The sequence below is a fragment of the Callithrix jacchus genome, chromosome 3 (assembly GCF_049354715.1).
Source record: "Callithrix jacchus isolate 240 chromosome 3, calJac240_pri, whole genome shotgun sequence".
Lineage (NCBI taxonomy): Eukaryota > Metazoa > Chordata > Mammalia > Primates > Cebidae > Callithrix > Callithrix jacchus.
The window spans coordinates 87,458,781-87,472,456 of NC_133504.1; the positions used below are offsets into that span (position 1 = coordinate 87,458,781).

General features: G+C 38.7%; 1 protein-coding gene across 16 annotated transcripts in view; it reads left to right on the forward strand.

Moving 5' to 3' along the window:
* The window catches only part of CFI (complement factor I), a 91,236-nt gene that overhangs the window by 24,751 nt on the left and 52,809 nt on the right, over positions 1-13,676 (forward strand). For 8 of the 16 annotated variants that reach the window (XM_035293136.3, XM_035293135.3, XM_078366708.1 and 5 more), the window contains exons 2-4: positions 2,612-2,665; positions 8,430-8,709; positions 10,273-10,426. In XM_035293136.3, the coding sequence (XP_035149027.1) occupies positions 2,645-2,665; positions 8,430-8,709; positions 10,273-10,426 (455 nt within the window). In that variant the 5' untranslated portion in view covers positions 2,612-2,644. Of the gene's footprint in view, positions 1-114; positions 135-2,611; positions 2,666-8,429; positions 8,710-10,272; positions 10,427-13,676 lie in introns of all 16 variants that reach the window. The other 8 variants (XM_078366710.1, XM_035293132.2, XM_078366705.1 and 5 more) reach the window with 2 other exon arrangements.

The following is a 13,676-nucleotide window of genomic DNA, read 5'->3' on the forward strand; positions in this document are numbered from 1 at the left end:
AGTTTTGCTCCTAGTAGTTCAGCTTAGATCTTTTTATATCATCTGTGTCTCTATTTTTGAACATGTGGAATACAGTATAATAACTTTTTAAATCTCTTTGCCTGTTAATGCTAGCATCTGTTTTTGAATTCTAGGTAAGTTTCAATTGCCTGTTTTTTTCTTCTTATCATGGGTCATATTTTATGATTTCTCTGCATGCCCTACTATTTTATATTAAATGTCAAATATTATGAATTTTGCCTTGTTGGATGCTGTTCATACTGTAATATGTATTTTAAATTTAATTTTTAAAAAGCTTACAGATTTGATTATGTATCTGAATTTCCATTTTAAAATATTCACTGTTTGCATTGTCTTCATAATTCATTATTCCTTTCATTTTATGATTTTTGCTAAAATAATTTCTGGTATGAGGATGTTTTAAAGTGTCTGTGCTGTGTGACAAATACACTAGAGTTGCCATTAGTCAGTAGACAAGCAATTTTTACCAGCCATATTCCAGATAAAATGCTGGTTTCTTTAATATATAAGGAGTTACTACAAAAAACAAGAAAAAAGTATAATTACATCAGTGAAAGATATGGTTAGCATGTGAAGAAAGAAGAAAAATCTCTCTTAAAATTTGAGCATACTGAAGATGCTCAACTTCACTTGTAGGAAAAATATGCAAGTAAAAGTGTGCTCTGGTAACATTTTTACATATCAAATTGGCAAAGATCAAAAAGTGTAATAATATATACTCTGTAGTCAAGAGTATGGAAACTACGTATTCTCATATATTGATGATGAGAATGAAATTTAAAACAACCTCTGTAGGGCAAAATTACCCAGTATCTTTCAGGATATTAAAATTACTGATTTCTTTGATTCAGCAATTTCACTTCCAGGGAAGTATCTGGCAGATATACTTAGCATATGTGAGAAATTATGTGTATTATTTAAGATACTAATCATAGCATTATTTATAATAGCAAAACATTAGACACTATCTAAATGCTCTTTGGGGGCTGGCTATAGGGTCACTAGATACAAATGCACTGATGTTGGGGCACAGATTGGAGAGTAACATGGGCTCACATGTACATTCATGATCTCTGAAAGACTCACAAAGAGCTGTTAAATGGTTACCTCTAAAGTGGGGCCTGAGTGGGTTGAGAGGATAAGGCAAGTAAGGAAACATTACTTTTTTACAGGCACATTTTTGAACCTGTTTGAACATTTCTCTATGTTTCCTATTTTAAAAAAAAATCTATTAAAAACTTAAAAAGAGACAAAATTTTAGCCATCTCACATTCATTATGAATAAAACAAGACCAGAAAACTAGACAACTGGTTTTATTTTTAATCTCTGAGACAAAAATAATGAAGTTGACCCCAAAACAATATTTCCAGTTTTTAGAGACTAAAAAATAGCACTCAAGAATCCATTCTACCTGACTACAGCATACAGTCATCTTCCCACAATCCCAAAAATCTTCTGATTCTGGAAAAAAGAAGGATATTTATTTTTAAAATAAAAACAAAAAACAACAAATTATCAAATTTCTTATGTGAATTGGAACAACTCATTCATAAGTATTATCAGAGAAACAGGAACTCCCTAACTATTTTTTAATCTGAATAGAATGGTTGCTGGTTTGAAGGGTGTCTGTGGCATCACTTTATGTCAAAAGCAGGGCAGCTCCCAGGTAAAATGCAAAGTGGGCAACTCCAAGGAGAGAAAAAAGTGGAGGAAAAATTGCTAGTAAAGACCATGAAGGGAGAACGAAGGCCATAGGGGACCTAAAACTTTTCCAATGGAAAGGTTTCTGATAGGGTTGTTAACTCTTGGGATCCAAGTTGCTTATTCACTTCTGGAAGAAAGTGTATTATTTAAGATACTAATCATAGCATTATTTATAATAGCAAAACATTAGACACTATCTAAATGCTCTTTGGGGGCTGGCTATAGGGTCAGTTTTTTGAAAGTTTTCCAGTTTTTTTCTCAGTGTTTTCCAGGGAAATTGTTATTGTACCAGTTGGTTAATGCCATAATAACAAAAGTACCACATAATCTCAGTCATATACAACTTTAGTATAAAAGTCTGCAGGTCACTGGGGAGTCAGCTGGCCTACTCTGGGCTCAGCAGGGTTGGTTCTTTTTATGTCTGTGCTAGCCTGGTCTTGCTCTTCTCCTAGCTATGGCAGAGAAACACAAGGACAAACCCAGTTGCACAAGTACTTTCCAAGCATCTTTCAAAGAACAGGGAAATATACCCTGTCCCCAGTAAAGCATACAGTCAAGAACTAGGATCAAATGAGGATAGAACAAGGGGTGTTATAGGCAATCTACCAAAATCATCATCATATTCATGTTTATACAGGATCTTAAATGTTTGTGTTTCCCATGTATTTTCATCTGATCCTCAGAGTATCTTTGTGTGAACATTATTTTTATTTTCTACATTTTATATAAGAGAGTACAGGATCAGAATGATAGTCATCCAAGATCATACAACTAATTAGCAATAAAAGGGGAACATTCTGATTATACCCAGAAGGAAGACAAAGGGGTGGACTTTTCCTTGCTTTAATAATAGTTGATCATCTTTTTTAATTTGTTTGTTTATAGTCTAAATATGGAACAGACAGACAAAACAGGGCAATGAAGAAACCTGAGGATAAGGTATGTAGCTATATACTGGGTTGATAAGGTTCAGAAAGAGGAGGTTGTTTATTTCTTGTTTTCTAATGAACAATGATATAACATTGTTTCATTGGTCTCCTGCCTAGAGAAAAAAAGATAAAGTTTATATAATAATTGCTATGTCACTGCAAATACCAAAGAAAGAATTTTAGGCTGGATGTGGTGGCACATATCTGTAATCCCAGCACTTAGGAAGGCCAAGGCAGGCAGATCACAAGGTCAAGAGTTCAAGACCAGCCTGGCCAATGTGGTGAAACCCTGTCTCTACTAAAAATACAAAAAATAAGCCTGGCATGGTGGCATGCACCTGTAATCCCAGCTACTGAGGAGGCTGAGGCAGGAGAATTGCTTGAACCCAGGAGGCGGAGGTTGCAGTGAGCTGAGATTGTGCCACTGCACTCTAGCCTGGGCAACAAGAGTGAGACTCCGTCTCAAAAAAAAAAAAAAAAAAGAGAGTTACCTTACATTCTTCCTTGAAAGAAGAATATATATATATTTTGAGATAGAGTCTTGCTCTTGTTGCCCAGGCTGGAGTACAGTGGTGCTATCTGGGCTCACTGCAATCTCTGCCTCCCAGCTCCCAGCTCAAGCCTCCTGAGTAGCTGGGATTACAGGCATGCACCACCACACCATCTCTATAAAAAAAAATTTCAAAAGGAAAATTTAACTGGGCATAGTGGCATTTGTCTGTAGTCCTAGCTACTCAGGACACCGAGGCAGGATGATCACTTGAGCCTATGAGTTTAGGGTTACAGTGAGCTATGATCATACTGCTGTGCTCCAGCTTAGGCAACACAGTGAGACTGTCTCAAAAAAAAAAAAAAAGAGATGATCAGATTCACCACTCCATCTTACACCACCCAAAACACACATAATACTAGTTGTTATTTTAATATCTGTTATCGTGGGAGAGACAGAAATGACAGTCACTATAGTTTCAATGATGATTTAAATAATTTTTCTTATTAACCACAATAGCATTTACATTCAAAAGACAGGTGTACATAAACATATGAGGCATACCCACATCATTTATATTTTGTCTTCAGGCAAAGCCTGGTGTACACATGCATTTACAAACCTCTTTAATTACATCCTCAAAGATCATCAGCCCATATTTTGGCAGCCACTGTTCTAGACATTGAGATACATGTGACTTACCAATTCTTTTAAGTTAAAGCTACTGTTATCACGTTTTAGACAGTGTATAAATAAACAACACTCTTGCTATGCTCAGCTATTGTCCAACAGTGATTTTCTGTGTCTTTGTTGATTAATATTGCCCTTGTTAACAGACACTGTGTTGGTGTTATCCTTTACCATCCATCTGAAATTGAAAATGGTAATGTTTCATAAAGTTGCTTCCAACTTGCCTGGGAACTGCTGTGACTATGAAAACTGCTTCCAACTTACAATAGGAAATTGTAAATACAGGAAACTGCTTAATTTCTAAGATGAACTTTGGCATGCTCTGATTGCTTCTCCTACCCCCACCCCCAAACCTTGTTTCAACCATTTCCCCCTCTCTCCCTCTTAAAAATGCAATCTCTCCCATTCTGTTAGATTCCTCCCCTTAGCCTGTAATCATGATGAAATCTCTTCTATTCTAATGAAAACAAAACCTCTCTTTACTCTGTGGCCCTTTATGCTAATGAGGGAAGGGGTTCTCTTTCCGGGTCCACAAAGAGGTGTAGTTTTAAGGGCAAGAACTTCTAGCGCCATGCCCTGCTCCCATCTCTCTCCATCCCGGAGATTTAACGGTTTATGTTTGCATTTCACGGGCACGCAGGAAGAAACTAAGAGTCAATCACTCCAGAAGAAGTTCTAAGGAACTCCTTTCATTGGCCTGGGGTCTTAGAGAAGGTGGGGGTTCCGCCCAGATGAAAAGTCCCCTTCTTCCACACCCCTTCGGACTCCATGTTTGGATCCCCCTCCACGAACACTCCCTTCGTGGAAGCTGTTTTTCTCTATCCTGGATTTTCCCTCTGGAGCCCCCTTCCATGCTCTCTGTGGAAGCCTGTCTTCCCCTCCTAAACATTTCTCTCTATTCCCTTCCACTCAGTGTGGAAGCTGCTTTCCTCTCCTGGATTTCATCTTTCTGTATTCTCTCAGTGTGAGTTAGCTGTTTCTCTCTCTCTCTCTCTCTCTCTCTCTCTCTCTCTCTCTCTCTCTCTCTCTCTCTAAATAAATCACTTTATACAAACACTTTTGAGTCTGGCATTTACTGCACACTGTGCCATGGTCCCCTCTCTCATTCTTGAGAGGGCAGGAGACCAAGAACCTGGAAAAATGGCCTCTCAGGGGAGGTGAGGACACCCTGAACTCCCATATTACACTACTATCCCATCAAATGTTCTCCTTTAGAGCCTAGCACTTAATTGTCTACTTTTTTTTTTTTTGGAGATGGAGTTTCACTCCGTCACCCAGGCTGGAGTGCAGTGGTGTGTTCTCACCTTACTGCAACTCCCACTTCCCTGGTTCAAGCAATTCCCCTGCCACAGCCTCCCAAGTAGCTGGGATTACAGGCACATGCGACCATGCCTGGCTAATTTTTTTTTTTTTTTTTTGTATTTTTAGTAGAGATGGGGTTTCACCATGTTGGCCAGACTGGTCTCAAACTCCTGACCTCAGGCACTCTGCCCGCCTCGGCCTCCCAAAGTGCTGGGATTACAGACAAGAGCCACCACAGCCTGCCTGGCCAACTTTTTTGTTGTTGTCGTTGCTGTTTTAGTAGAAATGCGGTTTTACCATGCTGGCCAGGCTGGTCTCAAACTCCTGACCTTATGATCCACCTGCCTTGACCTCCCAAAGTGCTGGGATTACAGGCATGAGCCACTGCGCTCAGCCCTAATCTTCTACTTCTCTACTGAAAGCATAAGGACATCAGACCTTACTTAAATGAAAAACATCCTTATCACAAGGGGCAAGCACTTAAATCTTTGCTCTTTCTTTTGCTGTTTACAACAGATTTCTCAGTGACATGTTCATACAACCATTTCTTTCAACATAGCCACTCCTTCTTCAGAGGTACTAGGTCCCCTAGTTCCTAAGCCTTTCTGGGGTTCTGTGGGGCTTAGCTTTCATGTCGCTGCTAAATCCATTACCACTAGCCCATCTGTTTCCTAGTTTACAACATTTTGATATCTTACGTCCTGCAGTCCTCTCTCCATTCTCTTTGATCTTATTTTTTATGCCCTTTAAAAAAATTCCTTAATTCTCAATTTAACAGAGCTTGGAGAAGAGATAAGATGTCCTTCCTTCCTTCCTTCCTTCCTTCCTTCCTTCCTTCCTTCCTTCCTTCCTCTCTTTTTCTCTCTCTCTTTTTTCTCTCTTTCTTTCTTTCACTTTTTTTTGCTCTGTGTTCATGTCCTCATGTCTAAATGGCAAAACCAGTCAAACCTTTTTTTTTTTTTTTAGACAGAGTCTTGCGCTGTTAAGCAGAGTGCAATAGTGCGATCTCCACTCACTGCAAACTCTACCTCCCAGGTTCAAGTGATTCTCCTGCTTCAGCCTCCTAAGTAGTTAGGATTATAGGTGCCACGACGCCCAGCTAATTTTTGTATTTTTAGAAGAGATGGGGTTTTGCGATGTTGGCCAGGCTTGTCTCAAACTCCTGACCTTAAGTGATCTGCCTACCTCAACCTCCCAAAGTGCTGGGATTACGGCATGAGTCACTTCGCCTGGCCAAAACCAGTCAAGCTTCTATTTCCACTCCTTCACCTCCTATTCCAGCTTCAACCAATGTGTGTTTTTACATTTCCTTAAAGTTTTAGTTTAATTACATGGCATTTAGCATAAGTGACTCCATTTTGGTTTGGTCTGTTGGGCTTGGTGCAGGAGTGCAGTTCAAAAAAATGCCTTCCCATAATTTTATGTAACAGAGTGAGTAACAGCTCCACCACAGGCAATGAGGATGGAAGGTGCTGCTGCTTCTTTTCACTGTGAAAGGGCTTCCCATAGCTTCCCTTGTAGTGCTTAGCATGGTGTTCTCTAAAGTCTGGGGAGGCAAAAGAACTGGTATTTGACCCATGCCAGAAAGGAATAAGGACCCAAGGCTGGAGGTGCCTGGTGGCAGAGAAAAGAGAGATAGCTGTGTTGGAGCAAGCCCTGTTTCAATGGTAGGAAGCAGGGCAGGCAACAGAGAGGTATGGGCCCTTGGGAGAGAATGATCCTGGAGACCATCAGAAATAGGACGTTTGTCCAAGACCGTGGCTCCTTGCCAAGGATAAGCAACCTCAGCAGAAAGGAGCTAGTACTGTTGGATACTGGAGCTAAGAAGACATGGACCGTGAGCAGCCAGCTGGAGGAGAAGCACTGCCAGCATTGCATGGGTTGACATCAAATGTTCCCAGTAGTGCAGTCTCCAGAGAACCTCATAGTACCTCACATGAGAAAGTCAGCTCTACCCCCAACCTCGCAAAGGCTAGTTCTCAGCCGTAAGAATCAGATGAGACCCAGCTGCTGTCCCTTTCTTCCTCTCCTGAGAGGCGGGAAGCATGACCTGAAAGCTGTGGAATGAAGGAGAACTGAGAAAGAACCCATCACACATCCTGGAAGCAAGTCTGAGCTGGGAGGAAGGAGAGGCTTTCACCTGACGTAAAGACAGCTTCAGTGGTTCCACAGCACTAGACATTGTCATTGCTATTTAGTGACTATTCCTGGGACTAAACATCCTTTAATATTTTTTTGTTTTTGTTTAAATCTGAGGGACTGAAAAAGTTATGACACTTCCCAAAGTTTATATCCAAAGATCAAGGGGAATGAGATTTCAGAAAGGATTTAAAAGAATAAAGGTAGAAAAAAAATCAAGTTGCTTTCTCCTTGCATATCTCACCCAATGAAAGTGTCATTGTTTCAATAAAATGTCTCTGCTGTCAGGACACTTGCAAGCTGGTCAGCGGAAGATACAGGAGAGAAATTATTACAAAAATTCCAACTCTAATAAGTGACAAAAAGAGATATGTGGAACCACGAAAAGCGTGTAACTGGTATATTTCATTCTAGATCACGTATCAAAAGCCAGTTTCCAAATGGCCAATTTGTCATTGTGTGTGTGTGTGTGTGTGTGTGTGTGTGTAGCTGTTTGTAAAGTTACTGAAAAGTAAATTACAGAGAATGACTTTGACAACCTTTCCAAACGTTTGCATGTTTTAATTAGCTTCTTTGTTTGTCTTCCTAATGGCATTTAAAGACTGATTTCTGTCTGCCCCAGCACGATGGTTTGCAGCTGCAGGGCACTGAGGAAGGAGCAGGGCTCAAGGCGGGCAGCAGGGGAGACTAGAGGACAGGAGGCGCATCCTTAGAGGAAGCTCTGGGGGACAGGGAGAGAACACTGGCTTTTCTTTGCAAACTGATATTTGATCCAATTGGCCTGTTCCCAGCCCTCACATTATTTCCACTGGAGTCCTGCAGAATAATGATAGCTCTCATAAATTTCATGCCTAGTACCTGCCAATCATTACACACATGGTATTTCTAGTCTTGCAAAATAGGAGATACTATCTCCATTTTACAGATGAGGAAATTCATGTTTCAAGAGGGTCACATGCCCCGCACCATATGATAGTAAGTGGCAAAACTGGGTTTAGAAGTCAGGTTTGTCTGATTCTTAAAAGCCACCAGACCACACCACCCTCATCTGTACTGTGGGCTGTATCTGTTTTGCTCTTTTCTTTCACTTACTCATCTTCAAACAGGAGTCTTTAGTTTGTTGCTAAGTTAATGTTTATTTTGCATTTTACAGGTCTCTTTAAGATTGCATACAGCTCAAGAGGAACTGGTGGAGAAAAAGTGCTTAGCAAAAAAATATACTCACCTCTCCTGCAATAAAGTCTTCTGCCAGCCATGGCAGAAATGCATCGAGGGCACCTGTATTTGTAAACTACCATATCAGTGCCCAAAGAACGGCACTTCAGCGTGTGCAACTAATGGGAGAAACTTCCTAACATATTGTCAACTAAAGAGTTTGGAATGTCTTCGTCCAGGGACAAAGTTTTTAAATAATGGAACGTGCACAGCTGAAGGTAGCAAAAGCCTACTTTTCAAGTCATTCCATGATATAAGAGGCCATTAGTATGCCATGCTTTCTATCAGAAAATAATTTTCCTGTATATATTATGACAACTCAAAATTCTTTTCTAGGCTCTCAATAATAATTGGGGTAATCACCAAAGAAATCAAGGGTCACCAGAATCCAGCCAGTCTTTGAGTGCCGAGCATGGGATGCTGAGTCCAGACCTTCCCTTCAGTGCTTGTGCCACTCTCTGCTGCCCAGCACTTTAAATTGTCCCCACCCTCACTTCTACTTGGTTAATGGGATTATTCCCAGGGCCATCAAGCTGGTTCAGAAGCCAGTGAAAAGTCTTCAAGTAAGGTTGATACTCACATATAGGCTAGTCAAGCCTTGGTCCCCCTGTGGCCCCAGTGATTTCTTTCAACATTCATCCCCCGACTTCCCAACCCTTTCCCCGAGCCCTGACCCTATTGTCCCTAAATATCCAAGGGACACTTGAGCCACTGCTGACCTGGGACATACTCCAACCTAGCAAACCCAGATGTCAGAGCAGAGAGCTTGTCTACAGCCCCTCCAGGTGCTTCATGTGTTGAGGAGGCTGGGGCCCTCGGATTCAGATTAGTGGACAGCTATGATTAGGGATTTCACTGTCAATCCCATTGAGTTTCAATTCCCTCCAAACCCCGCCTTGGTTATTGACAAGTTGTGAGAACTCACTAGATTCCAGTTCCCTCTTCTGAAAAATGTGAACAATAGAAGTTTCTAAGTTGAACAGTTCTTTAGAAATTTAAATAAAACATGTATGCAGGGCTTTTCACACAGTGTTCAGCATGCAGAAAGTACTTGTTACATTTTATGTATGACAGCAAAGCTTGGGCTCATTATCTTCTGATAGCAAGTTATGGACATTTCATGGCCATAGAAATGCTTAAAACATCCTTTTTAAAGGCACCATGACATATACCAGCTCACAGCAGCCTGTATGTTTTTGAGATGCTGAGTTAAGATGTTGAGATACTGTGGAAAAGGAAGGAGACAGCTGCCTGTTCAAGCTCATCTGTAATCCCTGTTGGAAGGAGAAAGGCAATGTTGGAGGTTATTTCATCAGTATCAGACTTTTCTTCTCTTGAGGCATTAAATGACTTGAATATATGAGAGTACATAAACCCTTTTCTACATTTTACATTTTCACTGTTGGGCTTACTTTTGAGAGCATGGACTTTGGAGTGAGATCAATTGAATGGGTTCCAAATCCTGGCTTCACCACTTGGGCCGTGAACTTAACTTTCCCTGAATTTAGGTTCTTCATGTGTAAAAATGAGAATAAACATAGGCTTCATCCTCATAGGGTTGATGTAAAGATTTAATGATCCTCTATAGAACCAAATAGCACAGCTACTGACTCATAGTAAGCACTCTTAACATAATTGCTTACTATTACTGTTAAAATCATCATGATGTTCAAAGTTCACGAAATTAAGTACATTATTATTTTTAAAGAATTTTGACTAAGAGAAAAAGTGAATGGCTACCTATTGCTCATTATTGTTTTTTTTGTTTTTTTTAATTTTAGGAAAGTTTAGTGTTTCCTTGAAGTATGGAAGTACAGATTCAGAGGGAATAGTTGAAGTAAAACTTGTGGACCAAGATAAGACAATGTTCATATGCAAAAGCAGCTGGACCATGAGGGAAGCCAACGTGGCCTGCCTTGACCTTGGATTTCAACAGTGAGGACTTGTATCAGTGAATTTTCTCATGGTTGATTTCATTGTTCTGTTTGCTTTTTGATTACCTAATCTTTCTGTGTATTAATTTCCACATATATAACCTAAGAAAGTAAATGACATGCATCATAGAATTGTTATGAGGAAGAAGTGCATTTGTGTTTACCCAGCACTTGGAACCCTGATGACCACATAGCATGGACAATAAGGCTACCAAAGTATCTGGATGTGAATCCTTCAGTGATTCTGAGAGTCACAAACACATTCATTTCTGTTTGTCTCTACTCATCTATAATTATGTGCATTTTTTCACAACCAGTGTAGTTTATATACTGGGTGTAAGTATAGTTTATAGTAACTGTATAAACTATACTTGTGTTTATATAGTGATTATAAACTATATAGTTATAGTATAAACTATATAGCTAATATAAATTATAGTTTATGGTATAGTTTATACTTCATATAGTATAAGCTACATATTTTATATATAACTAGTATAGTTGATAGTTTATATAGTTATGTTTATAGTACAGTTTATATATGCCTCAGAGAAATCCAAGGTGGCCGATTACTAGCAGCTCAGGATTGTAGCTCCCAGTGAAAGTGCAGAGAACGAGAGGACGCCACACTTTCAGATGAATTTTTGTTGCTCACGGACCAAGAGTAGAAAAGAAAGAGTAAAAGGGAATGAGCAAAGTCTCCAAGAAATATGGGACTATGTGAAAAGACCTAATTTACGTTTGATAGGTGTACCTGAATGTCATGAAGAGAATAAATCCAAGCTGGAAAATATTCTTCAGGATTTTCTTCAGGAAAACTTTCTTAACCTAGTAAGGCAGGACAATACTCAACTCCAGGTAATACAGAGAACACCACAGAGTTATTCCTCAAGTAGAGCAACCCCAAGACACATAATCGTTAGATTCGCCAGAGTTGAAATAAATGAGAAAATCCTAAGGGCAGCTAGAGAGAAAGGTCAGGTAACCCATAAAGGAAGCCTATCAGACTCACAGCAGATCTCTCAGCAGAAACCCTACAAACTAGAAGAGAGTGGGGGCCAATAATCAATATCTTCAAAGAAAAGAATTTTCATCCCAGAGTTTCATACCCAGCCAAATTAAGCTTCATAAATGAAGGAAAAATAAATTTTTTTTCAAACAAGCAAGCACTCAGAGATTTCATCACCACCAGGCCTGCTTTACAAGAGCTTCTGAAAGAAGCACTATACACAGAAAGGAACAACCAGTATCAGTCATCCCAAAAACTTACCAAAAGGTAAAGAGTATCTCCATAATGAAGAATCTATATCAACTAATGGGCAAAATAGCCAGCTAGCATTAAATGACAATATTAAACTCACAAATATCAATATTAATCCTAAATTTAAATGGATTAAATGCCCCAATCAAAGACACAGACAGGCAAATTGAATAAAAAGTCAAAACCCATCTGTATGCTGTATCTAGATCCATCTCATATGCAAGGACATACAAAGACTCAAAACAAAGGATTGGAGGAAGACTCACCAATCAAATGGAGAGGGAAAAAAAAACAGGAGTTGTAGCTTTTGTCTCTGACAAAATAGACTTTAATAGTAACAAAGACTAAAAGAAACAAAGAAGGACATTACATAATGGTAAAAGGATCAATGCAACAACAGGAGTCAATGATCATAAATATATATGCACCCAATATAGGAGCACCCAGATACATAAGACAAGTTCTTAATGACTTATAAAGAGACTTGGACTCCCGCATAATAATAGCGGGAGAGTTTGACACCACATTGTTAATATTCGACGGATCAACAAGATAGAAAATTAACAGGGACATCTATGATTAGAACTCAGACCTGGAACAAGTAAACTCAGTGAATATTTATAGAATTCTTCACCCCAGGTCTGCAGAACATACATTTTTCTCAGTATCACATTACACCTATTTTGAAAGTGACCACATAATTGGAAGTAAATTATTCTTCAGCATTTGTATAGCATTTCAGAGACTTAAATGAAATATTGTTTGGCTGTTTGTTATTTTCTTCCTTCATTACTTCCTGTCTCCGCTGTTAAGCACAATTATCAGCATAAAAGAGGATTTTAATACCTATTTTTAGATTGCATTCCAGCCTGGGCAGTAGAGCAAGACTCCTGTTCTCTCTCCTTCTTTCTCTTTCTCTTTCTTTCTTTCTTTCTGTCAAAAAAACCAAAAAGAATAAATATAAAACAGTGATGTTAAATCGCAGCTGAGAGCACAGGAATTCTGTGGCGGTTAGCCATTTGTCTTGATTCCTCCTCTAATGTGGGGTTGGTGTGGAACAATTAGCAGGGTTTCCAAAAGGAAGGCAGGGATTGGAACTTTTCTTTATTTAAAGGTTTCAATTTTATTTCTTCCTTTCTGAGTAGATTCTAAACAGCCTGGAACCCCTTCATCTTTTTTTTTTTCCTTTTCTCCCTTGCCCATACTCCATCCTTTCTTTCTCCTCTAAAAAAGAAAGAAAGAAAGAAAGAAAAAACTATATATGCCTTATCTCTTTTTTCCTTGATCAACCTTCTACAGGTTTGTCTATTTAATTGGTCTTTTTGATTTTTATATTTTAAAATGGTCTTTTATTTCTTTATTTTCTACTTCTATAATATTTGCTGTAATTTTTTACTTTCCCTTCTTATCCCTGTTGTATTTTTTCTGATTCCTTGAGTTGAATACTTGGCTTGACCATTTTCAATTTTTCTTACCTTCCTAACATAAATATTTAAGGTTCCACATTTCCCTCTAGGTAATGTTTGATTTGCATGCCATCAGCCTTCATAAGTGGTATTTTATTTATTGTTCGCTTCAAAATACCTTCTTACTTTCAATATAGTTTCTTCTTTGCTCCATGTATAATTTAGAAGTTTTCTTATAATATTTGTTTTAATTAATATATTAGTTTGCTTTTGGTTAACTTTGTGTTATTGATTTTCTGTTTCATTGCATTGTGGTCAGAGAATATCCCTGTATGATAACAATTTTTAAAAATATTTGTTGAGACTTGCTTTGTGGCAGAGTATTTTTCAAATGCTCCATGTGTAGGGCTCTAAATAATAAATATGTTATTTGTTATTAATAGAATTAGCAAAGTTATTAGCTGCTTTGTTCAGATCTTTTTCTATATCTTTACTTTCAATCTTCCTATATCTTTAGATTTTAAGCATGTTCCCTGTAAAAGGCACATATGTAAATTTGTTTTAATTCAGGATTACAATCACTG